The sequence below is a fragment of the Lathamus discolor genome, chromosome 5 (genome assembly GCF_037157495.1).
Source record: "Lathamus discolor isolate bLatDis1 chromosome 5, bLatDis1.hap1, whole genome shotgun sequence".
Classification (NCBI taxonomy): Eukaryota; Metazoa; Chordata; class Aves; order Psittaciformes; family Psittacidae; genus Lathamus; species Lathamus discolor.
In genome coordinates, this window is record NC_088888.1 from 84,004,607 (window position 1) to 84,031,504 (window position 26,898).

The 26,898-nt window shown below is 37.0% G+C and overlaps 1 protein-coding gene across 1 annotated transcript in view; it reads left to right on the forward strand.

The window, feature by feature from the left end:
- The window catches only part of EYS (eyes shut homolog), an 822,863-nt gene that overhangs the window by 457,985 nt on the left and 337,980 nt on the right, over window positions 1-26,898 (forward strand). Inside the window, exons 30-32 of the mRNA XM_065682611.1 lie at window positions 3,169-3,293; window positions 7,975-8,099; window positions 11,337-11,586. Coding sequence (XP_065538683.1) covers window positions 3,169-3,293; window positions 7,975-8,099; window positions 11,337-11,586 — 500 coding nt within the window. The remainder of the gene's footprint in view (window positions 1-3,168; window positions 3,294-7,974; window positions 8,100-11,336; window positions 11,587-26,898) is intronic.

Genomic DNA, 26,898 nt, shown 5'->3' on the forward strand with positions numbered 1-26,898 from the left:
CATGAATTGTTTTTTCATTAAGTAGTAATCGAGGTACAAAATTTGCAGTGGTCATACGTTGGTATGAAAATCAAAAAAACAAAGACCCTATTTTTCATTCGCAGAACGATCATATCCCAGGGACCACATAAAAATGTTTTCTGAAGTATTTGAGTTAGATTTAATGCCATTTATAGCACAACAACGATTTTGCGTATCTGCTTACACTTTCTAATGTCAGTAGTATTTATTTTTTTTTTTTTTTTTTTGTGTCCCCTTTAATGCTCTAAGAGAAATGACAGAAGGAATGTATGAATGAGGAGGAGCACAACAGAAATATAAATTTTAAAAAAGAAGTAAGAATGAACAAAATTTAGGAAATTTTTAAGGTGCTTGTTAAATCCTAAGAAGTGTTAATGAAGTTAACACTCTTAATAAAGCATACTATTTATTACCATTTTGGGAAATTTACAAAAGCTGCTGACATTTAGGTGTTGTTTTATGACTTACAAGCATCAGTAATATGCTTGCTGCTGGTGTTTCATAATTGCTCAGAATCACTTAGTGGAGTGCCTGCCTCTGCAGTCATGAAGCATCGTTTTCATATAATTATGCTATCTGAACACAAGCAAAGTGAACACTGTGGTACTGTAATAAATAAAACAAATCAGTATGTGAAATAGTTGCAGTATTATTAAATATTCTCTAAGTTGAATGCTTGTTTGACTTGGGAGAAAGTGTACTTTGTGCAAATTAATTAATGTGGTATTTGATTTACTGGATATCCAGGAGCTTTAATGACTTTATATTTTCTACTTGAAAGCAGAGTAATATTTTTTATAACTTCTGTTTTTTGGTGGTGCCACCATCACTCTATGTAGCATTATACACTTAATAAATATTTGAAAAGTTTTCAGTATAATTCTTTTTACCAAACATTTATACATATACATATATCTATTTCTCTGCTTCAGTATCTAGAGAGTTAGGCCCATGGCTGTATAGTGCCTCTGAAGTGTCAATATAAACGGAGTAGAAAATCATTGAAAGCTTATCCAGGCTGTATCCTGTGATACGAAGCTGATTCAATTCCATCGATTCTCTCCGTTGGAGTCATATCAACCTGCTCCAACTACTTACGACCACAGTAACTGGGTAAACTGCTTTTGAATTTACTAGTTTCTACCTGTCAGAGAATATACACATCATATATAAAAATACGCCCACTTGAAGCTGCCAGCAGAAGAGCTCTGAAAAAGACCTTTAAACTTTTGTTCAGTATTTGCATTTTGCAGACTGAAAAATCAAGACCACTCTTCTTAGATAAATGTAGGTATAGTTATTCTGTCCAAAATTTTTACATAAAAAAATGTGTCTTTCTTGTAGTTGATGTTGTAATCACTTTTTTCCAAGTGAAATTACTAGGAACACCCCAAAGTATGAACTTGAATTGATCTTAAACTGTCCTAATTTTTCCTGTGTCTAGTTGCCTTTTTTCCTGTAGAATATTCTTTCCATTATTCTATAGGTGTTCATCCTTCCTGGTCTCCACATATGTGGGAGAAGTCGTTCCCTTCAACTATTTCTTTTCCTTTAATTTTTTTTTATATGTTGTGCAGCCAGTGGAAAGACAAATGTATCTTCAGAGAAGTATTTAAGCTTACAGTGAGCAGAATAATCCTCTGCACCCCTTATTCCACAAAGTGTAAGAGAATCCTAGGGTTGTTACAGTTAGGCATGTGAAATTAGGTGGAATAAATTTGGTTTTAAATACTAGTCTTCAACGTTTGCTGACAGGATGAAAGGCCAAACTGTATCTTCTCAGTAAGTAGGTTTTGCTTAGTGTTTTGTGGCCAAAGAGCTGCACAGGTGGCCTTACAGTTCACTCATTAAGTTTTTCTCTCGCACGTTATAAGTAGGTATTTGAAAAATAATAGTGTGTGCCTCAATTTGTACGTTTTCCAAGCAGTATAATGCTGCGATCTGTAACTGACGTAGACTTTGGGAAATCTGCTGTCATTGTCTTGATAGATTCCAAATTCCCATTGCCCAGAGTGTATTCCATATAAAATGAAACAAATATATTCTAATAGTCACGGCAGAAATAAACCAAAATTTAATTACTGATACACAGTGTCATAATCTTTCAGAAGTGTTACACATACCTGTTCCATAGTCTATCCTCCTTCTCTGTTGCTTCAGCATTTGGAAAGCTCAGGTGGACACTGCAGATTCTTCATTCTAATGATGTGTTTTGCATTCACACAATGTAGCAGCTTGAGGAGTAGGTGACAATGACTATTTACTGTAACATAATTTGTTAATGTACTTATCTTCCTTAAAATGGGGCATAAAGTTTTAAGCTCTTCATTAGAGCAAAGACAACATACAAGATGTGCACCACCCACTTGCCAACAGAAGTTTTTGAATACACTCTCATGTGAAATGTATCCATGTACGACACATCTCAAAAGAACAAGTATTGTAAATACCATTATGGGGCCCTGTTTTGCAAAACTATTTGAGTATATCTGTAAAGTTGTGCATATATATGCAAGGATGTGTCAATTGTGAGATTAGTAAAATTCCTGAGCTTCATTAGAAGTCTTGTGAGTCTATTTGGGTTAGTTGTATGAAATCATAGTATTTTGGTATAAATAATCACGTAAGATTTACAACTAGAAATATATGGAAGAGTTTTTCCAAGATGACTAACATCTGATAACTAGAACGATAAATAACCCTGAAGGTTAGTTTTCATGCAGTAGTTACATTTAATGGTGCAACATTTCTCAACAAGCAGTTTTACAAACGTAGGCTGAAGTTACTTAGCTAACTAAATTGTTTTAGTGGACAGTCTCCCAATAGCACGTTAAGAAAGGTTTGTACTCACCTTGATAGAACCTGTAAACTGTAACTGAGACTGTTACATTTGATTATGATCCAGATGTGAAATCTGTGATTGGGTTATTGGGTTTTGCCATCTTAAATCCTCTAACAGATCACCACAGGTTAAAATGTGAAACGTGGAAGAGTTCCAGTAAAGGACTTCTTAAACCAGAAAGAAATATATGAGATTGTGTCTTTGTTAATACACATACATTATACATTTTCTATTTTTTCCTCACAAACTATGTTTTATATGATGGCTATTCACAGTATAACACTTTTGAATGTTGTTTGCTTCAGGTGTCTTGCTGGATTTTCTGGACAGTTTTGTGAAATAGAAGTTAATGAGTGTAATTCATCACCTTGTCTACACGGCTCAACCTGTGAAGATCGTATCAGTGGATACACTTGTAAATGTCAAAAAGGTAACTGGCATTTGACAGAATAATCTTAAACAATGATAGTTTATTAAACTTTGTATCAGCGCTACTACCAAGAAAATCGGTAAATTATATCAAACTTACTATTTGTATATAACCTACAGGGAGCACAAATATTAACTCTCTATGACAAGTTTTTTTAATGAAATCTGAATTAACTAGTCTAATAAGCACGTTAGAAACACTTAAAACTAAAACCAGTTCATTAAGTAACTCTGAAGAAGTATCAGGAGCTAGGTATATTACGTATGATTTCTCTCAGTGGAGACCTTATCACTATGTTCCAGTATTTAAAGGGTGACTACAAAGATGAAGACACCTTTTTTAGAAGAAGTCACAGGGAAAAGAGGAGGGGTAATGGGCACAAGTTACTCCTCGGGAGATTCCAGTTGGACACATGAGAAAAATTTTTCACAATGAGAACAATCAGCCTTTGGAACAATCTCCCCAGGGAAGTGGATTCCCCAGTATAGTGACTCTTGTAAGATCTGGCTGGACAGGGTGCTGGAGCATCTAGTCTAAGTCATGCTTCACCAGGAAAGGTTGTACTAGATGATCTTTGAGGTCTCTTCCAACCTTATATTCTATGATTCTGTGATTTACTAATGTAATTTACAGACCAAGCATGCAGTCAAACAGGCAATGTACATCAACTACAGAATTTAACTAGCTATTTAATAAAGTTGACTGAAAAGAGATTCTGAACATTTTAACTATATTATTATTGCAGTCACACATACCCATGCTTGTATCTGCTGGGTGGGATGAAAATAAATTTTCTGAACAATTATAAATCATAGAATAGCTAGGATTGGAAAGGACCTTAAGATCATCTAGTTCCAACACCCTTGCCATGGGCAGGGACACCTCACACTATACCATGTCACCCAAGACTCTGTCCAGCCTGGCCTTGAACACCACCAGGGAGGGAGCATTCACAACCTCCCTGGGCAACCCTCACCACCCTAACAGGAAAGAACTTCTTCCTTATATCCAATCTAAACTTCCCCTGTTTAAGTTTTAACCCATTACCCCTTGTCCTGTCACTACAGTCCCTGACGAAGAGTCCCTCCCCAGCATCCCTATAGGCCCCCTTCAGATACTGGAAGGCTGCTATTTGGTCCCCACGCAGCCTTCTCTTCTCCAGGCTGAACAGACCCAACTTCCTCAGCCTGTCTTCATACGGGAGGTGCTCCAGTCCCCTGATCATCCTCGTGGCCCTCCTCTGGACTTGTTCCAGCAGTTCCATGTCCTTTCTATGTTGAGGACACCAGAACTGCACACAATACTCCAGGTGAGGTCTCATGAGAGCAGAGTAGAGGGACAGGATCACCTCCTTTGACCTGCTGGTCACACTCCTTTTGATGCAGCCCAGGATACGGTTGGCTTTCTGAGCTGCGAGCACACACTGCCGGCTCATGCTTATTTTCTCATCAACCAACACCCCCAAGTCCTTCTCTGCAGGGCCGCTCTGAATCTCTTCTCTGCTCAAGTTGTAACTGTGCCTGGGATTGCTGCGACCCAGGTGTAGGACTTTGCACTTGACGTGGTTAAACTACATAAGGTTTGCATCAGCCCACCTTACGAGCCAGTCAAGATCCCTCTGGATGGCATTCCTTCCCTTCAGTGTATCAACCAGACCACACAGCTTGGTGTCATCGGCAAACTTGCTGAGGGCGCACTCAATCCCACTGTCCATGTCAGCGACAAAGATGTTGAACAAGACTGGTTCCAACACCGATCCCTGAGGGACACCGCTTGTTACTGGTCTCCAGCTGGACACTGAGTCATTGACCACAACTCTTTGCATGCTGCCATCCAGCCAGTTCTTTATCCACCAAGTGGTCCATCCATCAAATTGATATCTCTCCAATTTAAAGACAAGGATGTCATGTGGGACAGTGTCGAACGCCTTCCACAAGTCCAGGTAGATGACATAAAGTGCTCTACCCCTGTCCATCAATTCTGTAGCCCCATCATAGAAGGCCACCAAATTGGTCAGGCAGGATTTCCCCTTAGTGAAGCCATGCTGGCTGTCACCAAGCACCTTGTTGTTTTTCATGTGCCTTAGCATGCCATCCAGGAGAATGTGCTCCAAGATTTTGCCAGGCACAGAGGTGAGACTGACTGGTCTGTAATTCCCTGGGTCATCCATTTTCCCCTTCTTGAAAATGGGGGTTATATTTCCCTTTTTCCAGTCTTTGGGAACTTCACGTGAGTGCCATGATTTTTCAAATATGATGACAAGTGGCTTAGCAACTTCATTTGCCAGCTCCTTCAGTACCCACACATGGATTTCATTGGGTCCCATGGACTTGTGCATGTTCAGGTTCTTAAGATGGTATCAAACCAGTGGGCCCAAGGTCTTCATTCTCACAGTCCCTGCGTCTGCCTTCCAAGACTTGGATGGTGTGGTCAGAGCATTTGCCAGTGATGACTGAGGTCAAGAAGTCATTGAGAACCTCAGCCTTCTCTAAACACAGTTACACAATCGAAATTCCTTGTGGGTAAAACTGTGTCCTCTCACGTTACCTGCTACTGCATATGGCATTATATCACTTCACCAATACAAATGTCTTAAAAGGTTGATATATATATTTTTTTTATCATTACAGTCCTTCACACAGAACATGTATCATTGTGGAGTTCAAGATTTTTCTCCTTATTTTTAAAGCTAGTAATATTTTAACTGTATTTGAATATAGACATTTAGAGGTTGCTTGCCAGTCAAGGACTATAACTGCTGTCTCTATGCAACAGTACATGCAAATGCTTGGTATAAGTAGAATAAGCTTCTCTGGGGCCTTGGAACTCTCTTCTGCTGCTAACATGTTTTAAACTACTTCCAGCCCAAGCGTAAGCTGCCTTCCTTTTGCATTTCTTTTCATAATAGCATTCATTAACAGGGGTGAAAGATCTCTACATTGTTTCTCTACCAGGAAAAGACACAGTGAAGGAACCACATTCATTAGATGTATGCATCACAATTATATATCTTCCTTTTTTTTTCAATTAATATGCTATTTTCAAATCTTATTTGAGTCTCTGAAACAGCTGAAGAGATAAGAAGGTTGCAACTCAGAAAGTAAGTGAATTTGGAGATGCAGGGAAATCTTTAGGAGGAACAGCTTTTTAGAATGTTACACAACTGAGAAAAAGGTCTTGAAAGAAGATGAATTAAAAATATCTTGCAGAGACAGAAAGTAGAAGTGCTTGGAATAAATTTGCTGTTGTTGCAGGCTACTGCTGTTTGCATATGATAGGTCTTGCATTTCTCTACTAAGCTTCTTCTATGGAAATATGGAGACAAGACAGAGTATTTTTGGATTTGTAAAGGCAAATCTGGGAAGGAACTTCAGAAAGTGTGAGATATCCAGCAACAGATCAACAGTTGGAATTTAATAAAATGGAAAAGGGATAGTAGCAAGACAGAAGTATGAACAAAGCAGATGACTGCAGCTTTCCAAAAACCTCCGGAGAATAAAATGAAGCATGTGGTGACAGCATGTGATACCAGAAAAGGGAATTGATTTAGCTCTGACTAATCCATTCTGTAATGGATCATGAATTTTGTCAGCTATTGTCCCAGTAGCAGGCCCCATGCCCTAAGAATAATAGATGCATGTTCAGGATCTGTGACTGCAGCTGCAGGCTGTTCAGGTGCAGAAGCAGCACAGAGAGATATAAACGGTATTCTAACAGCATCTCAGACAGCTCAAAAGAAACAACAGCAGCTGTTGGAACTAATAGTGCCCTCACAGCTGAAGTCTTTAACTGTGGCAGGCTGCATTTCTGCCAGGACAGCTAAAGCAGGACTGGAATGTAACTGGTGGGTCTGCCTGATGCATGCTGCAAGGCAAATGCAGGACAGGGGTAACAACTAGATTTGTATCAGCTGATGACTGCTTGTGGGTTTTTCTATTTTTGTTTTATTGTTAGGTTGGGGGCTTTTTTGTTGGGTTTGTTGTTATTCTTTTGGTTTGGCTTCTTGTTTTTTTTCCATTTTGTTTTGGTTTTGTTTTGGTGGTTTTATTGGGGGGGGGAAGTCAAGTTACATTTGTTTGTTTAGAAATGGGAAAATTTAGTTGTAGAAATAACAAGTATGTCACACTTAGTGGGACTATCAAGGCAGAAAGTCTGCTGTTTTTCAATAACTATCCATATTTTACAGAATTCTGGGTTTGTATTTACCAAGCAATTGGGCTCCTTCCAGTTTAGTTTAGCCTCTAAGGAGCAAGTTCGATATAGGCTCAAATTATGTGATCTAAAAACCAGCTCCCAGATCAGCTTTTGGCCTCTAATTTATGATGTAAAGGTGTTTATAAGAAACGCCTATTGACAAAAATTCCAGTAATCTAACAATTGAAATATAAGCAGGTGGCATTCTGATGGTATTGAAACAAAAACCTGTATTTCATAGAATCATAGAATAGTTAGGGTTGGAAAGGACTATATATATATACTATATATATATTTATATGTAATAATTGATTACAGCTACTCACAGTTTTTTTTTTATTTTTATTTTTAATTAAAAAATTAATTGTCTTTTTTTTTTTTTTTTTAGTTGTCATTCCGTAAATAGATTTGGATTTTAATAAATCTTAGCTTTTTTTTTTTTTGTTATTGTTGTTATTTTGATTGGTTTCTGTTTCTTTTCTGACAGGATGGGAAGGCCTCCATTGTGAGTTGGATGTCGATGAGTGCATATCGAACCCCTGCATACATGGCATCTGTGTTCAGAAGGACCCCAGCTTTGGTTACTCCTGTTTTTGCAAGGCAGGATTTGTGGTGAGATGCTGGCATTCTTCCTTGTCCTTCCCTTAACTTGACGATTCATTGTTGCACAGAAAACACTATATGAAATCATTTTTCTTTTTAACCTTGCTCAGATAAAGCCTGGCTTTTCAGAAAAATACAATGTTAGTAACTGTTCTTAGTTTTGTTTTGTTTTGGTTTGTTTTTTTGTTTTATTAATAGTAACTCTAATTTTCCAGAGAAATAGCTATCTGATATTGACAAAAACTGGAGAAGTGTACGCATGTAATGGCTTTGTGAGTCAGCATGTACATATGTTAGTATTTAAAAAAAAACACTAATTTTATCATATATACAAATCAATGGTTGTATTTCACATATCAATTAATATTTTTACGTACTAACATAACTCATACTTGAGAATATTGCATACAGACAGATACTTTGAAAACAAGTTCCCTGAAACTAGAACAAATAGTTCCTTTTAATGCTTGACACTCTAGGCTTTGGCGCTATGTTTTATTCTCTCTGTTCAGCATACCAAAAGAATCCTTTGAGTGTGGCTAAATGCCAATGCTGTATTCATGTGAGGTTGAAATTTCCATACTGCCACCACCTTTTTTTGCCAGTTCTTTCTGTAGCTGAAACATGCAGTTGGTACATACAATTTTAGCTTGCGCTTTACCTCATCACACTTCAGTTTTGATATCATCTTTTTTTGATATCGTTTGTTAGTTTGGGGTTAGTTATGAGGAGAAAAAAAGGAGTATATTACTTTAGGGTTTTTTTCTTATTTCAGTAATTCTTATCTCTACAACTCTAAGTTTGAAATTGTTATTTGAATACCTTTTCTTTATAAATGATGACAATTTATAAAATTGAGAAGCTGTAAAATAGAAGGAGCAGGTTATTGAAAGTAAGATTCAGATTCACTTCCATATATCTGTGGAATCAAGTCAAGAAAAAGTAACTTTTCAGACATTAGCTGGTTTCAGGGCTTCTTTCTACAGCAGAAGATTCTCATTTACAGTCAGTGAGGGAAAAACTAAAAGTCTATGATCACAAAGCAGGTCTAAGATTAAGCAGAAGATGAATTGTACTATGTTTTTTCATATTAATTTCTCGCCCCAAAAAATCTTCTGAACATCAAATAAAATCATCAGAGAGGAACCATCAGAGGCATTAAACATCCTAAAATGTGTATTTGGTAGACCCCCATTGGGTTCTGGTTCCTAACTATTGGGTAAGTGTGAGGAGGAAAGAGTGGACCTCCCACAGAAGTAAGTATTCAAGGAGCTCCAGCTACAGTGTGTGTAAAGTAAATCTTCTACAGTCTATGTATGGGATACGATCTGAAATATGGATTATAAAGTACAGATCACGAAGTTTCTCATAAATTTTGAGAGGGAAAGCATAGCCAGTGGCATATGGAATAGATGTTTAATTTTAAAATGAAACAGCTATGCATACTTTTAAATGCAAATCTGCACAATGTAAACAGTTATACGATTCTATGATTCTATGATCTACCTGCATGGAAGCTGTTAAGGCATTTACAGACAGACTTTCAAGGCTGTCAAATTTACCTATGACTATTTAATGTACCCTTCACACACAGCAGAGGTTATCCACATCTGCTTTGTTTCTATGAGTCATAAAATCTTAATGAAATGCTCTTCACCATTACATGTAAAAGTAATAAAAATGCACTAATAAGTCATAGGGAAAGTCAGAATAAACCAAGTTTTATAGGATTAAAAAAATTATTAGACAGAAATATTACTCAAACTGATCATTTGTGCTATGTGTGGAATTAAAATAGATCAAGGAAGAGAAGTGTTTTTATCATTCTGTGGGAATATGACATATGAATTGGCCTGCTGTTCCTTCATGCTTTTTGGAATACTGATACAGTGAGTGATTTTATAAGATGCCATGAATTTACCAGATATCTCATCTGCTTGCCAAAGCAAATTAAGAACTTGATTGAAACAGGCATGGTTATATCTAAATCATTCAAAACCCATCAATTTAACCTCTTCCATTTTAAACACTGAATAATTTAAACTACTTATAAGAAGAGTAATTTCATTTTCTCTGTCTGTATTTTTGCCTTTCTCTCTTGCACCTCCTATTATTTCCCAACATTATATATGAATTTAATAGAGTTGATAGAAATCTAAGAAAATGTAAGTTGTTCAAGTTTTGTGTGAATATCAAGGCAGGTAGCCAAGAGAGACTATTTAAGCATTTTGTTTGAGGAAAGAGTGCAATGAGCACATGCTTATTGAGCACTACAGAATTTACTTGAATTTTCTTACATGTGCCCCAGTTGTAGGATAAGCTTCAGTCAGAAATTGTATCATGATAATATGTTGTCAGAGATGCATGTCTTTCAGGAATGACACCATGCATATTTTAAATAGCTATCCTGATATGCAGGAACCTTCTAGGTTAGCTGAGTTAGCTGTATCTCTTCACATAACACATTAGTTCATTACAACGGAAGTGGAAATAAAATGAACGCAGGTCTGGCTTCAGAATATGTTTATTTCACACTTCAAGAGTGTGTTTAATTCATGTACTTATTGTTATAAAAAATGCAGTATTTCTTGTCTATTTTTACAAGCCACTGAATAAAACATTTTTAATTTATTACTAGGAAGGATATTTCAGGCTTCCCATGAATTGTTAGTCTTGATAAAAAAACAAAGTGTTCCAGATCAGATTTGAGACTGCCACTACATGATTTTTTTCTTTTCCAAGAGGTATCTGTGAACTTAATGTATTAACAAGGTTCTGCCTGAAGATTGCTGACAACAGGCAACAAATACTGAACTTCAGTGTACAAAAAGAAAGAGCATTAATTTGACAATCAGAACAAACCACAGGCTTTTAGGCAGCCAAGTCCACTGTACAAAATTTTCTGTATAACTACATGTTAACGGCATATGATATTTCAACCACTTTTTATTACTGGTGACAATACTATCTTTAATACTTTGCAGTTATAAATCTGTGGAAAAACTATTTATATTGGTAATTTGCAGTAGAGTCAAAATGTCATTTAGTTAAAATTTGAAGTATACGACTATACCATAAAATTAGTAAAGCAATATTTTCCATATGATTAGATTTGCTTTCAAAAGTGCGGAAAGCTTAATATAAGCAAACAGCATTTTAAAGTGGAGAGGAAGCAATAATTTGAACTAATGTAACTATGAAATGCAAATTGCCTTTAAAAATGGCTTTTTGAAAATTCTCTTTCAGGGACGAAGCTGTGAGCTTAATTACAATGATTGTCTTATACAGTCCTGCTCCACTGGGTTTCTTTGTGTTGATGGAATAAACAATATCACCTGTTTACCTATCCCCCAAAGCAAGAAAACTGTCACTGAAGTGGCTGAAGTGTTTCCTGATGAGATTTTAGACAATGACCTTCCATCAGCCCTGGCTGTGTCTATGGAACTTTGGTCTGAACATTCTTCTCCTGATTTTCATACAGAAGAAGTGTCCCAAGGTAAGCAGAAAGAGCTTCTGAGTAATTGCATATGTCAGTCTTTTTTCCTTGTTTGTGGTTTTTTAATGGTAAGAATACTCAAAATGTATTTTCTTCTTAAGAATGTTGTTTTCTACTTCCTGTACTGCCTTCTAGTCCATTAATTTAATCCATCATGCTTTCTTAATTGCATTCATACGTAACTGGAAAATTTCTCTTTTCACTCAAAAGTGTTTTTTCCAAGCATCTCACACATCCAGTAGGGAAAACTGCACTTTCTCTTATTTTGGTTTTCAGTTTGCTTTGCTAGAGTGTACAATTTCATATACCTCATATTGGGTTCTACAATCTGTGACCCTAATGCCAATCTTTCCTTCTTCCTTGGCTAGTCAGCAGCAGAAAGATAATTTACCTTATTCCATGGAGAGTTGATTTTCCTTTCCTACTTCACGTTTTCTCAATGCTTCCTTTTCTGTGCATCTAGACAGTTTTTTTCACTAAAAATATCTGCAACAAGCCTCTCAACATCTCTGCCACTCTGAACTGTTTATAGTGATGTTTTTGGGAAGCCCAAAAAACTCCTATTCTGTTGTTTCTAAAATATTTGAAGAAAACTCAAGACTAACACAAGTGCAACATTTTATTTTGAAGATTGTGGCCTGTTCATTTTATTAAAGCTAGTACTGTACAGATAGCATGTGTATAAGGCGTCCTCTTTACAGTTTTAGAATTGTTTGCTTATATATTCTTTCCAAGTAATTACTTGTATAAGAAATAAACCAGGAGTACTGTTTTTTCTTTTAATTTAGGTAAATGAGTTTTACTTAAGGCTTGATTTCTGTACAGACTAGTCTTTTGGAGATATACATATGTGTCAAGTAGGAATGAGGCACTGTTGGACTTACTACTCACAAATCAAGGAAACCTGTTGGGTAATATTGGTTAGCGTCAGCCTTTGCTGCAGTGAGCATAATACTGGAGTTTGGGATCTAGCTGAGCGTGCTGAAGGTTAGTATAAAACAAAGTTCTTAGATTTCAGAAGAGCCAACTTCAGCTTGCACAGCACTCAGCTGGGAGGGATTCCATGGGAAGCTTCTATGGAGGATAAAGGAGCTAGAGGGTGCCAGGAGTTTTTCCAGAACACTCCTGGGAGCACAAAAACCAGTTAATGCCCTTTGAAGGTGAGGGAAGAAGGTAGAACAAGAATCAGAATCATAGAATAGTTTGGGTTGGAAGGAACCTTCACAGGTCAGAGATCCCCTTGGCCTAGCTGTGAGCTTGAGTCTGCTCAAAACCAAAACATAAGGATACCAGAGATGGGGAAGTGGGCAAATACCCATTGAGAATTACAAGGGTATTGACAGGGGGTGCAGAGACACAGAAAAGCAAAAACTCTTCCTGAATTGAAATTGGCCAGATATGTCAAAAACTACAAGAAAGGATTCTTTAGGTACATAAACAACAAGCAGAAACAGAAGGAAAGTATTGGCCCATTGTTAAGCAGGAGACGTGAATGTCATCAATAACACTGAAAAGGTAGAAGTTCTCAACACTTTCTTCACCTCTGTCTTTACCAGCACTGTTGAGCCCTAGGCCTTGGGAACAAAAATCCAGGTTGATGAAAACACAGACCCACTGTCAGTGAAAGAAGAGTTGGTATGTGAAGTGTTACAGTAGCTTGACACAAATTTATGGGCCCTGACAATTTGCACCCGAGGGTGCAAGAGAGCTGGCTTTCTGTAATCTTTGAGAAGTCATGGAGACTGGGGGATGTCCCAGAAAGACTGGAAGAAGGCAAATGTCACCTTCGTCTACAAGAAGGGCTCAAAGGAGGATCCAAGAAATTATTGGTTTATCAGTCTTACTTCAGTCTCTGGGAAGGTTATGGAATGAATCTTCCTGCAGGCTATCACTAATCAAATGAAGCATGTGATTGGGAAAAATAGCATGGATTCACCAGGGGCAAATCATGCTTGACAAACCTGATCACCTTCTACGATAGTCCCCAGTTGATGTGGGGCAAGTGGTAGACATTGTCTACCTAGATTTCTCCAGGGCTTTCAATAGGGTTTTTCACAGACTCCTCCTAGAGAAACTGGTACATTATGGTCTTAAGTGGTCTGTATGATTGGTGGGGAGCTGGCTGACTGGCCGCACCCAGAGGGTAGTGGTGAATAGCCCCTTTTCAAAGTGGCAACCTGCCAGTTTGAAGCTGAGGGATTCCCCAGGGATCAACACTGGGCTCAGAACTACTCAGTATCTTCATAAATGATCTGGAAGATGGGATCAAGTATATCCTGACCAAGTTTGCTGATGATACCAAACTAAGTGGAGAAGTGGACGCTTCAGGAGAGCTACCCTGAAGGAAGACCTGGATAGACTGGAAGAGTGGGCTAACAAGAACTTGATGAAGTTCAACAAGGACAAGTGTAATGTCTTGCACGTGGGTAAACACATGCATGAATACAGCACAGGCTGGGATCTGCCCCTCTGGGGAGCAGCTCTGTGGAAAGAGACCTGGGGGTCCCTAGTGAACAGCAAGCTCAGTATGAGTGAACCATGTGCAGCTGTGGCAAAGAAAGCCAACAGGAATCTGGGTTACATCAACAAAGGCATCACCAGCAGAGATAAAGAAGCCATTTGCTCTACTCAGCACCTGTCAGGCCACACCTGAAATACTGTGTTCATCTGGGCCATCTTGTCTAGACTGTGTTTTTGCCAGGAAAAGTTGGACTAGGTGATCCTTGAGGTTCCTTCGAACTTGCTCTTCTATGATTCTAAGCTTTTGTTGCATTCTTAATACATAATATTCCTTCTTGATGTAATTAATGACACAGTGAAAAGCAGTTAGAAAATGCAGTTACATCTGTATGTCTTCCAGAATATCACATCAGCTAGTTTGCTGATGTTCTCAATGGCTAATATTTGTCATTCATTCCTTTTTATATTGATTCATATCAGCAGTTTGAGTTAGAAAATCTAATACTTCTGAGCAGTGCCACTTGTTCTGATTTTGGCCCTCATACAGAATATGAATAATGGGAGATTTGCATTTACTTCACTCATGAGGTCACTAAAACTGCTTTTACACTTTTATTAATAATATGATTTCCAGAGTGGTATCTGTTTGCTATATAATACTTTGGTAAGACTGAGTGAGGTTTTGGTGGCCATGTAATTTGCTGCAGAGACAGTCTAGGGATGAAGGTACTTATTTTTTCCTTTCTCTTACATGTTTTTGTTTTGTTGGTTGGGGTTTTTTTTCTACATTTTTATCCTTAAAGACCTAAAACAGGCAGATACTTTCAATGGTGGGACACTTCTGACCACTGATTTGGCTGAACTGAGCTATGGACTAGGAGGACTAAGTGCCACTGGAAAGTCTTCAGCTGTATTCAGGATAACAGCATCAACAGATGTTCTCTCTTCACACTTTTTCTTAGTTCATCTGTTAAGGTCTCAGTAAAAATAAAGTCTAATATCACGCCTGTACCATACATGGCTACTGATACTTCTATAGATTTAAGGTCAGTACCTCTTCCCAGGCATAATTATGATACAATCTCATTTATCACTAGTTCCTTAATGACACTTTTCCTACACAAGTATCATCATTACAGGAGCACTAGACTGCTGTTTATCTGCCACAGAGATGAGTTCAGAAATTAGTAATTTACCAAGGGCTGAAATAGAATTAAATAGCAAGTCACTACTCTCATATGGGTTACAGTTCACAACTGATTCTACAAGTGCAGCTTCAGTTCTCTCCAGGTTGTCTCAAGAAGCTCCTGAAAATTGTCAGGAGGTTTTTTTGAATTCAGAAGAGTGCAGATTACAAAGTCCTCCAATAATTTCTCATTCCTCTACTAATATATGCATATAAAACCAGGTATCTTTCCTTAGTTAGTCATGAAACTCAAATGCAAAACATCACTTCCTAGTAAATATCTGGCTATTACTGCTTCATTCATCAGCCAGATACTCACAAATATCAAATCACAGTCTGCTGATTCTTTAAGTGAGTTAAGCCAAATATGTGCAGCATTTTCTATGACTGGAATAAAACTGATGAAATCCCAGACCAAGTTCTGCATAGCAAACAGTTTGCACTTTATGAGACATTTTGGATTAACTCAGTGATATTAACCAGCTGGTACACACTAATGGGAGCTCCTGCTATTACTTCTGGGTATTTATGTTCTTCATCTAGCAAAATAACATCACTGGAATTCACATGACTGTCATCCTTGCATCCCACTGCAGGAAATGCACACACACATCTCTGATACAACACTCTATTCTGCCTTTTCCTTCACAAGAATCGGATAGTAATTTTCCATGGTTTTATTCATATTGTCAGACTATTTTTCCTTTAAAGACTATCTCTTTATAATCTTAATTTTCATCATGTATGTCCTTTAAAGAGAGAAATGTTGACTTGACAAAATTATTAACTACTATTGAGCATGTGACAACAGAAGAAACTCAACAATTACAGGAGACAAAACTGCATGGTCCAGTTACAGAGATGTATCCTTTATTAAGTCAGAGTACTTTCTTAAACATTCAGCTGAGTAGTTTATCTCAAGAATTACTTTTAACCCACATAATAAATAGTAGTTCTGAGTTCAAAAATACATCTACTAATAAATACAGATGAGACACTTAAAATATTTGAAAAAAAAAAAAAACAACCTGGTCAAGTATTCTTGATGTATATCATCTTCCTACAAAAACTTTGGATGTAAACCTCCTGACAGATACTCTGAAAGGTCATCATTATTTAAATCTTCTAGTGGTGAGTTATCTTATTTGGTTTATCTGCACAAGCCTTGTCTGTGCAAATAGAAATCTGTAAAACATTAGTGACAAAGCATTTATCTTTGCATACCTTTTATCCTACTTTAGGTTCTGCCTTGCAATAACATTAGCAGTATTGTACTGAAACACATGAAATCAGCAGACACTACTGCCTATGTATGATAAGGAATTCCTCGTGAATCTAAATACTGTCTTACCTAGACTTCACAGTATATCTGCAGTAGATTCAGTTTCTGGCCTTTATGAACTGGTGTTATCTGTTGAGTTTCTCATTTCTATTCAGACAAGTTTTTGAGGTGGTGGGGTGTTTTTATACAAAGATAAAAGTGCCTGTCAAGGTTACCAGGTTCTTCAAAAAGATTTATTGTAATCAAGCAGCAGCCTGTTCAATGAATACAGCACCTGCTGCTGTACCTTACACAGATGGTTATTCTTCATGTTCTGCCACATAGGCTACTAGATCAATATAGAAGCAGGTTGGAGGCTGCTATAATGCTGGCAGGCAATCAGCAACTGAACAGTTTCACTTCACTACAGTAAAGTTTTCAGGATTTCAGGCGTAGCTTTCATCATACTTACACGTAAATTCAGATGGTATCTCTATGTTACAGTATATAATTATTAACATTTTAAATGTAAAATAGGTATAGAAAAATGTATTTTTATCACTTGAGAGAGTAATTTTTATATATAATATAATTAACTTGCACTTCTCATTCCAAAATGAGACAGACAATGGCCACATTTTTTTTAAACAGTACTTTTGTAAGAACATTATAACTCTTTTAGAAACAGAGAATTAAAAGAACACACAAAACTGTGAATTCTAGAATTAAACATTAGAGAATATAAATTGGTTTGGACTGTATTACTATTATGTTCTTTTATAAAAATGCTTTCTATAAAATGAATACCCATCAAGCCAAGGAGAGAGAATTGCTTTTAATTCTTTGCCTGGAGGGGTTGTGTAGGAAAAATGATTTTATTCCATTGACTTAATTCACACAGAAAAATTAAAAAGGATTCTAAACTATGGAAGATAAGTATAAAGGTGCCAAAAGTCAAGTAAAACATTATGATTTTTGGTATAGAATAACAGGGTGTTTTTTTTTCCTGTGAACACTCGTCCATGCAGATTTCATTCTCAGTATGCATGCGTAAGTAGACAGATCAAATTCTTACTGTCAGAAGCGCCTCCTCATACTGCACCTACACTCATGAGGTCAAGTTGTCTGAGGCTGACAGAGTTGAGTTTGTTCAGCATGAAGAATAGAAGGCTCCAGGGACACGTTATTGCAGCCTTCTAGTGTCTAGAGGGGGCTACAAGAAATATGGAGAGTTTACAAGGGCATGTAGGGGTAGGACAGGGGGCATGGCTTTAAGCTACAAGAGGGTAGATTTAGATGAGATATTAGAGATTCTTCACTGTGAGGGTTGTGAGGTGCTCAAGATGATCTGCTTCAGAATCTTCCCCAGCAATGAGGTCAGACTGACATGCCTGTAGTTCCCTGGACCCTCCGTCTGGCCCTTCTTCTGGATAGGTGTCATATTTGCTAACTTCTACTCAACTGCGTCCTCCAAGTTAGCTAGGGCTTCTGATAAATGAATGAAAATAGCTTGGTGAGCACTTCTGCCAGCTCCCTCAGTACCCCTGTGTGGATCCCATCCAGCCCCATAGACTTCTGTATGTCTAAGTGATGTAACAGGTCACTAACCATTTCCCATGTACTCATTTTCATTCTAATATAGAAACTTAGAAAGTAAAAAAGTTATGTATACTTTCTACCTCCTTCTAGCTGTGGCACTTACATATATAGAATTCCCACAGATTTTCCTGTATATCTTACTTGCCATGAAGTCTGAGTATGAAGCAATCAGAGTAAAAAGCACCCTTTAAAGTTACAGGCTATCAAAATCCTTTTGTTTGCAGGGTAGCAGGTGGCACTTAAATAAAAGCAGAAGCAGGTCAGGTTTGCATTAACACTTTATGTGTTCTTTATCAGATCACTGGAGAGAATGACTGCTTGTGAAAGAGGTCTGGAAAGTTGCCAGGTTCAAGCTTCTAGCAGCTACAGATATAGTGCAAATACTGGATCAGGGTTCAATGCAGTCACTTTGCATGAAATTCCATGCTAACCTACATAGCTGACATCTTAATGATGTTAAATATTTCCTACCTTGATATAGCAGATACAAAAAGACACATTTAAATCAGCATATGATTACAGATATTGAGAACAGGGAAACTAAAATGGTCCGAATAATAATAATATGTCTTGCCTTACTGAGAGAAGACAGAGTTTAAAGGAATCACAAGAGTGATGGCAGATCTAGTGAATGTAATGGACACAATTCAATATGATAAAACAGAATTAGAAGGCAAAGGTGTCATGTAATTTCAATATTTTTCAGAAACCTTGGCACCCACTATTTCGCATGATTGAATAGAACCTGACTGAGGAGAAAGATGGAGGAGCATTACATTATTATGAAAAACAGAGTGTAAAAAAAAAATGAAAGCTCTGAATTTTCATTTCTTCTAGGAAAATTTAACTAATTTAGAAGTCTTTAACTAATAACTGGATGTGAGTGAGAAATCAAAATTTGGAACTCCACAGAGTGGTTAGATTTGGAAGGGACCTTAAATATCATCCAGTTCCAACCCCCTGCCATGGGCAGGGGCACCTTCCACTAGACCAGGTTGCTCAGAACTCCAACACGCCACCCAACCCGGCTTTGAACACTCTTATAAGCATGAGGTAGCCACAACTTCCCTGTTCCAGTGTCTCACAACCTTCATAGAAAGGAATTTCTTCCTAATATCCAATGTAAATCTACCCTCTTTCATTTTAAAGCCATTTCCCCTTGTCTTGTCACTACATGGCCTTGTAAAAAGCCCCTCTCTAGATTTCTTGTAGACCCAGTCTACTATGTTAATAATTTCATGTTCATAGCAAAGTAGAAATCCTTCACATTTTCATTAATTTAATATGAGCTCTTGGTCAAATGAAACTAAGATCAATTAAGCCTGTCTATTAAATTAGGTCACTTAATTTTCATTTCATAAATATTTTACCTTGATTTTTTCACTTTGTATTTTCTGTGTTATGAGCTGACATAATAGCCATAAGAATATAAACTTCCAAAAATGTAACAGAATTATGTTCAGATAACATTTTTGTTAACAATTTTAAAAACTACCATGAGAAACTAGTTCATAACATTGTGTAATATCTGACAGTAAAGTATACTGACTAGCTCCTTCCCATAGAAATTAGAAACAGACTTTTCAAGGAGATTGCATACAGGATATATCTATAGTAAAAGCATTTTTCCTGATGGCAGTGATTCACAGCAATAAGAAATACTTTGTACAAATAACAAAATCAAGTCTTTAGTGATAACATTTGTATTTCCCAAATACATAATTAGGTTTAGCTTTTGAAAATAATGTTGGTAATTTAGATAAGATACTGTTGTCCAAGTGAAAAAGATGATAGTTATAGGTGCCAGATTCTTACCTATGATAGGTTAAGTATCCCTTTTGAAATGACAACTGTATTCTGCCTCCTAACCATCAAAAGTGTTCCAGTACTATTTAAACATACTCTTAACTTTGTATTGTCCATCTGCACAGAGGTTCATTTTGCCTGATATTCCCAGGACTATGTTAATTTACAGCAGAAAGAATCATGATGTTGGGAATAAACCTCTTGGCATACATACCAGTGATAGCAGATTTTGAGTGTTAGGTATATAGAAGCCATCTTGAGAACAGTATGACAGCTTCTGTCATTTGAAGTTTGAAAGCCGGTGGGATCTGTGGGTAGCATCTAGTCCTGGAACTAACAGAAGACAATGTCTTCCATCTTTGAAAGACAGTACTCTAAGGAACTTTCTACAAGCATAGTTAAATTCCATATGATTAAAAATAAAAAGGGGGAGGGGAAGTAAGTGGAATAGAACAAGCATTTCTGGCTTAGGGAAGCTATTGTTTTCCCAGTAATTCAAAAGACTTCTCTGCTTTTGTTAAATAATATCAACATTCTATGTTAACGTTGTGAATATGTTTGGTTTATTTTGTAGATTTTTGGACTGACCAATCCATATATCATTCATGCTAACTTTCATCAGCATAGCCGAGTAGTGTCTCAGTATCCTAAAATGTCATTTTTGCTGTGGGTTCTGAGGAGCCTAAAAAAAATTGGATTTATTTTTCTTTGAAGTAAAACAAATAAAAGTTATGAGGAATTCCATGCAGCTGGCATTTTATATTTACTTTTAAGAGCAGTTAGTGCAACTACTGAATTTACTTATGCTTTGCTTTTAAACCTATATGTTGAATGTGGTCAAAATAAATTATAATAATCAACATCTGTGGTTTAAAATAACAAAGGTTTCTCGTTATTTTTTTGAAAAACCTACTATTTAGTATAGTATGAGGTGCATCCCAAATGCACAGATTCCTCTTCAAAGATACTGTTACATGCCATGGAGTTAAATAATCCTTGGGGATGATTCAGCAGTTTTCAGGAAGTGTAAATGCTGCCATTTCAACTGTTTTTTTCAGCTTAGTGGAGGAAATAAAGAGGTTCCTGTATGATTCCCCCGAGTGAGTAACTGCTCACCAGCAGTGATAAATTCAGATAGTAGTCACTGGAATCTGGACCAAAGAGAGGAAAACAATAGGAAGGATGCACTGGATTACAGTGCAAGGTCTCTAGTCCTGTAGCTGATAAACATTGTTCAGACTAAGGCATCTGCATGTAAATTCTATTGTGCAATGAATGCAAAGTATGACAGTGTCGTGGTTTAAGTGCAGTCAGTAACCCATACAGCCCACTCGCTCGCTCCTCCCCCCTCTTCTTCCCCATCATGCCCCCGCTACCTGAGGGACTGGGAGGAGAATTGAAAGAATGTAACTCCCACGGGTTGAGATAAGAGCAGCCCAGTAACTAAGTGTCGTGGTTTAAACCCAACCACAAACCTCGTTTACTCACTCCCCCCTTCTTGCCCTCCCCCTGTTCTGCTGTCCCACATCCCTCAAACAGCTTTTGACTGTGCAGAAAGCTAAACTGGTGGGCCAGCACAGGCCTCAATACGGGCCAGCAGTGACAAGGGAACTCACTGCCATGGTCTCTGGGTCAGTACTTGTCGTTGAGGGTGGAGGGCTCAACCCAGGACACTAAGGTATAAAACAAATCACTACTGCTACCACCAATAATAACAATGATAAGGGAAATAACAAGGGAAGAGAATACGATACCACCCGCCGATACACAGCCCGACCAAACAGTGAACTAGCCCTTCCAGGTAACTCCCACTTGCATCCTCAGCATGACGTGCTGTGGTATGGAATACCTCTGGCTAGTTTGGGTCAGGTGTCCTGTCTCTGCTTCCTCCTGGCTTCCCCTCCTCCCTGGCAGAACATGAGACTCAGAAAGTCCTTGGTCAGACTAAACATTGAGCAGTAACTAAAAACATTGATGTTATCAGTGCTGTTCCCAGGCCGAAAGTTAAAACCACAGCACTGCACCAGCTACTAAGGAGAAAAAAATGACTGCTACTGCTGAACCCAGGACAGACAGCTATCGCTCATGTAAGACTGAAGGGAAAAAAGAAAAACATTTAGGGTGGATGATGTATGACTTTCCTTGCAAATAACCATAACATTTCTGAGTAACTCTGAGCAAACTTGACCTGTATTTAGCTTTAAATGGTGTGAATTCTCAGACTTCATCCATGTAAGATAATAAGTACTTAAGGTAAAGAAGTTCTTTCTTGATTTGATGCATCTAAGAAAATCTTTTCCTTTGATTGTGATCTCTGCTTGCACAGACATTACAGTAAGATAGAGGAACCGTTGACTAAATATAAGTCTCAGCTCTATTCTCAATTCAGTCATATCTGTAAAGATATAATGGGGCAGTGTGCTTTTGAAAGTAGAAGAAGAAAACAAATATTCTGAAGTGTGTAACATCTGTTTGCAAGTGAAGGAAGTTGTAGGATGGGGAGGGTGAATAGGAGAGAAATATGTGAGATAGAAGGTAGGGGACATTGTAGGGTCAGGACACAATAAGCAGAAGTGGGTGCACAGTGAGGTAAACAGTAAGTGACGAGTGATAAGAATCAAGCAGGAAACTTGATCAAGAATGTGAGAGCATTCAGGGTGACATATTTAGGGGCAAGACCTGAAATGTTACAGCAAGTAATTGGTCCCAAAGAAAACTAGAACGCTTGTACTCTTTCCAGATTCTTTTCAGTTTCTGCCAATGTATTAATCCTAAAAATACCCATATTTACCCTGATGGAAACAAGAGGCAATAACTTTTCATAAGTAAACAGTAGTTCTCCTACTGTGTGTCATGCATCCTCGCTATTTTACCCTTTCAATACCTCTAATTTTAACAGGCTTTTATGGTTGTGAGCAAGAGTGGATTATGCACCTCAGACCTTTGACCAGGGGGGTTGTCTTGTTTCAGGTAGCTAATAAATCTTTGTGTGCAGTTATGGGAAACATAAAATGACTTCATAAGCCAATCCTATTTTTTTCCTTTGATGGCACATGGGTCACTTTTTCGTAAAGACTGAACTGATTACTCAATACTCTTGAGATAACTATGCCTGATTATGCCACAGTAAGCTGCCTGTGGCTTCACTTGGCCTGGCCAGCAATCTGTCATATGTAGTAATGTTTTTTTTTCTTATTATTGAAAAGAAAGATGAAACACAGTTTCCCTATTAGTAAATACACAGTGTGGAGCTGGAGCAAATTTCCTCACTCATCTTCGTTCTGCTTCAGAAGCTAAGGATACCTTAAATATCTTTATATACCTTGCCAGTATCTGTTAACTAAACAGTTGATTATGAGCACCTGTTACTGTAAGAGGACAAATAAGATAGCTGAAGAGGTGTTGGAGTTATGCCTTTTTTGCATACCTGAGTAGGTCAAGAATATATCAGAGGAAAAATGCTTTACCCTTCTTATTGGCTGTAAATAGCTGCTCCCCAACTAAAGGTTTTAATGTATATCTCTTGAGCGCTTTTTTTTCTACTGGGGGGAGAGGGGGAGAAGTGGTTTAGCGTCTCTTGGCATAATTTACTGCAGAAACTCTTTTTTTTTCTGTCCAAGGTGGGCAGGAGCAATGCTGGTAATCCTTACTTAGATTATGATTTGCATTGTAGCAAACTGTTTTATATTCCAAATACCAAATAAACTGCATTGTAAAGTACAAAAAACATCATATGGCAGTTCGGTCATTGTGTGTATCACAAGCAGTTTTTGTACTATTAACTCTAATAATGTAATTTGAGAATAATTTTGTTTAGAAGTATTCAGAATTTATTCAGTATCACAGTAAGTGAATCAGGAAAGTTTGGAGGGGATAAATCATGCTGAACATACTCAATTTAGAAACATGAATTAAAAGTCTGCCCTGTTTTCCATGATAGAAGTAGAAATGAAAGAATCACAATATCTTTCCTTACGCAGAAGAGCAGTTCTCTTCCGACTTAGTATTTCAACCATAGGTAGTAGCATGATCTTAAATGCTTGAGTATCTCTATATACTTTGTGGACCAAGTATTCTCAGCTTCTCCTGATTTCTTAGTCTTTAGTTTCAATGATGTTTTTGTTGATGTTTTTATCCTAATCTGGGGAAGGCACCAAGTATTGGAAAATATCCTAGTATATAACATTTCTCCATAATTGTTGGAGACTACTGGATGTTCCCAAAAGAACAGCAGTATTTGAGTCACAGCTTTATTCAGTCTTCTTAATGATCTCTTAGAACTATTAAGCAAAAGGGAGTGGTAAACGTGTGCAGTGCAACAGCATATTTGACAATGTATTTAATTTATAGCAAGAATACTTATTTCAATGAAATAACTGGGATTTCTTAAAGGAAAACTTATAACAGTGACTAAATTATCTTTGGTGGATCTGGTTTAAAGATCACATCTGAAAAATTGCAGGACATGGAAAAGTAGAACAAATTTTCTGATTTCCTTTTGTCTTCTTTTTGTGTACAGATACCATCATTTACATCTGTGCTTTTCTCTTCTCTCTTTAGAAATCGTTTCCTTGGTAACATTAATTTTTTATGCATGCAGCTACTTAAACTTTACATAAGGGTGGGGATAGTGGAAAAAAGTCTAAAGATGATTATACTTCAAACTAGGATTATGAAGTATAAAGTAGTTCTACCTCCAATACTCTGCATACACTACATCTTTTTTCTGGAAAGGATGTAATTTTACGTAAGACTTTTTTATTAATTACTTTGGCTATATTTATCTTTGTGAATACTGGTAAAAATAATATTTTTTTTTTTGCTGAGAAGCATTTAATTGATATTATGCTTCAATATAACAGCACTCTAAGGAAAGTAGAATTTAAAACAAGAGAGCCAAAATTACTGGTGGTGGGGAAGGAAATCTAGATTTTTCTTCTGAGTTTATATCAAATCTTAAAGTCTGCCCATGTGTAGAGACAACTAGGTAACTGTCATTTCTAAAAATACAGTTTTAGGTCTTGAGGCTTTCCCTTCCTTTCCCTTGCCTTCCTTTGCCTTGCCTGAGAAAGAAGTGTTCTTTTGCTACAAGACTTTTCATCTGTGATTCTTTTAAAGTTCTCTTTCTTTGTCAATGAGAACAAATTTTCAGTAAACCCTAGAGGAGGAAATCTATTTCCAGTTCTACTCAGCTTTGTAGTGAAGGTGAAGTGCAGACTAGACTGCATGATCTCTCCATAAGTGGTCTGAGGATTAGTGTCGGGTGGGGAGAAGGAAGAAGTCTCACTAGCATGTCTTCAATGAAAACACTGGCCAGAGAGTCAGGGTCCTCACTAAACCCAGCTGTGGCAAGGAGAGTCATGAATTCTCTCATGAAGGGAAGCACTTGCATGTGGAATCCTTGATAATACTTGTCCTATGAGATTTCTGCCATGGACTTTGATCAAAAATATATTGTGAATTTGGCAGGTGAGACTGGCTAAGGATGTAGGGAAATAATTTTTGCCATGAGTATGTTAGTTTTCTTATAGGCTACTCCAGAGGTTTCAAACTGTCTAGGAAGTGTGCAAAGAACATAGATGCCTAACAGAGAGCTCTGGGCTCTCTGGGGAAAAAGGAGTTCAAAGATAGTTTAGATATTCTTAGAAATCGCAAGCTGCCAAGAGTAGACTGTGGTTAAATAAAAGTCCTATTAGTTTATCAGTTTGACTGTCTTTTGACTTGAGTTACTTAGGAGAGATGTATGCTGTCTTGACTGCTAAACATGCTGTACTAGTTGCATTTTGATCTTACAAATATAAAGAAACACTAAAAATTGTAAGTTCAAAAAGTAAGTTGCTCTTGAAGGCAAATTACTTCAGCGCAGAAATGGAGATCTGGGTGAATTAACATACCCAGTTCTTTTAATACAGACTTCTCAAGGTTATCTGAGTGAACTGACGTATTGATATGTTAGAAAACCTAAGAACAGTTTAAAATTTCTGTACTCTCATATTTAAATGAATATACAATTTTAACCATTGAATGACTTAGTAATCACTTATTTTCTAACTACTTTTACATGAAGACACATTTTCTAATATAAATAAAAATCAAATATTTACAATGAGCTAAAAAAAAAGGATTATAATAAACATTTCTGAATTGATGTCAATAACTGCTAGCTTGAAACTATTCCATCAGTACTAATAATAGTCTGTAAAGGCACAGAAAGGATTGAAAAATATACACATACTGTGATCTGCTCTTTCCCAACTATAAATAATAGTGCGGTCAAGTCTCTTTTAAAAGTTATGTTTATTTGTAACTAGCTAACTTCACTAAAATATTTATTGACCTAGAGTTGAAGGTAAATGGTACACTTGTGTGCACAAGTGTGGCTTTCATTTAATAGATGATTAAACATTTATCTTAAGGTACAAGTACAGAAATCAGGACTTATTTGAATTGATGTGATTATTTATAATATACTTTTAAACTTCCCAGTTCCCATCTGGTAAGGAAACTATATTCAGAGAGTGAGTTTTCTTTCCTAGTAGTCTTTCTTCTAGTAAGCATAAAAATTTTATGAAGTTTTATTTTTAGGTCCCTTGTTTTGTTTTTTAAAGCCTGTTTGCCCTGGACCATATCCATGACATCAGATACAATGATCTGCTAGTGCTGAGAAGAGATATGACTTCCAGTTCATTAGCAGAACTCTCATCTGAAAGGGAAAAGATCTCTTGTGTTCCTTAGTGCTATAAGACTAATTAAAAGTATATATACTTATATACATATATATATACACACACACACACACACATGTTTTATGTATCTGTGCATTTCATAGGAAAGCAAAATTTCCATATAATCCTACAAGCAATTGCTAATGGGTGTAATGCTCCCTGTCGTGAAATTGGTTTTACTGTGATATGAGTTGCAGATTCTAGTCCACAGCAAGCTCTATGTTTTATTATGCCAATTTAAATACCTTTATGCGTTCTATGAGTTTATCTGCTTA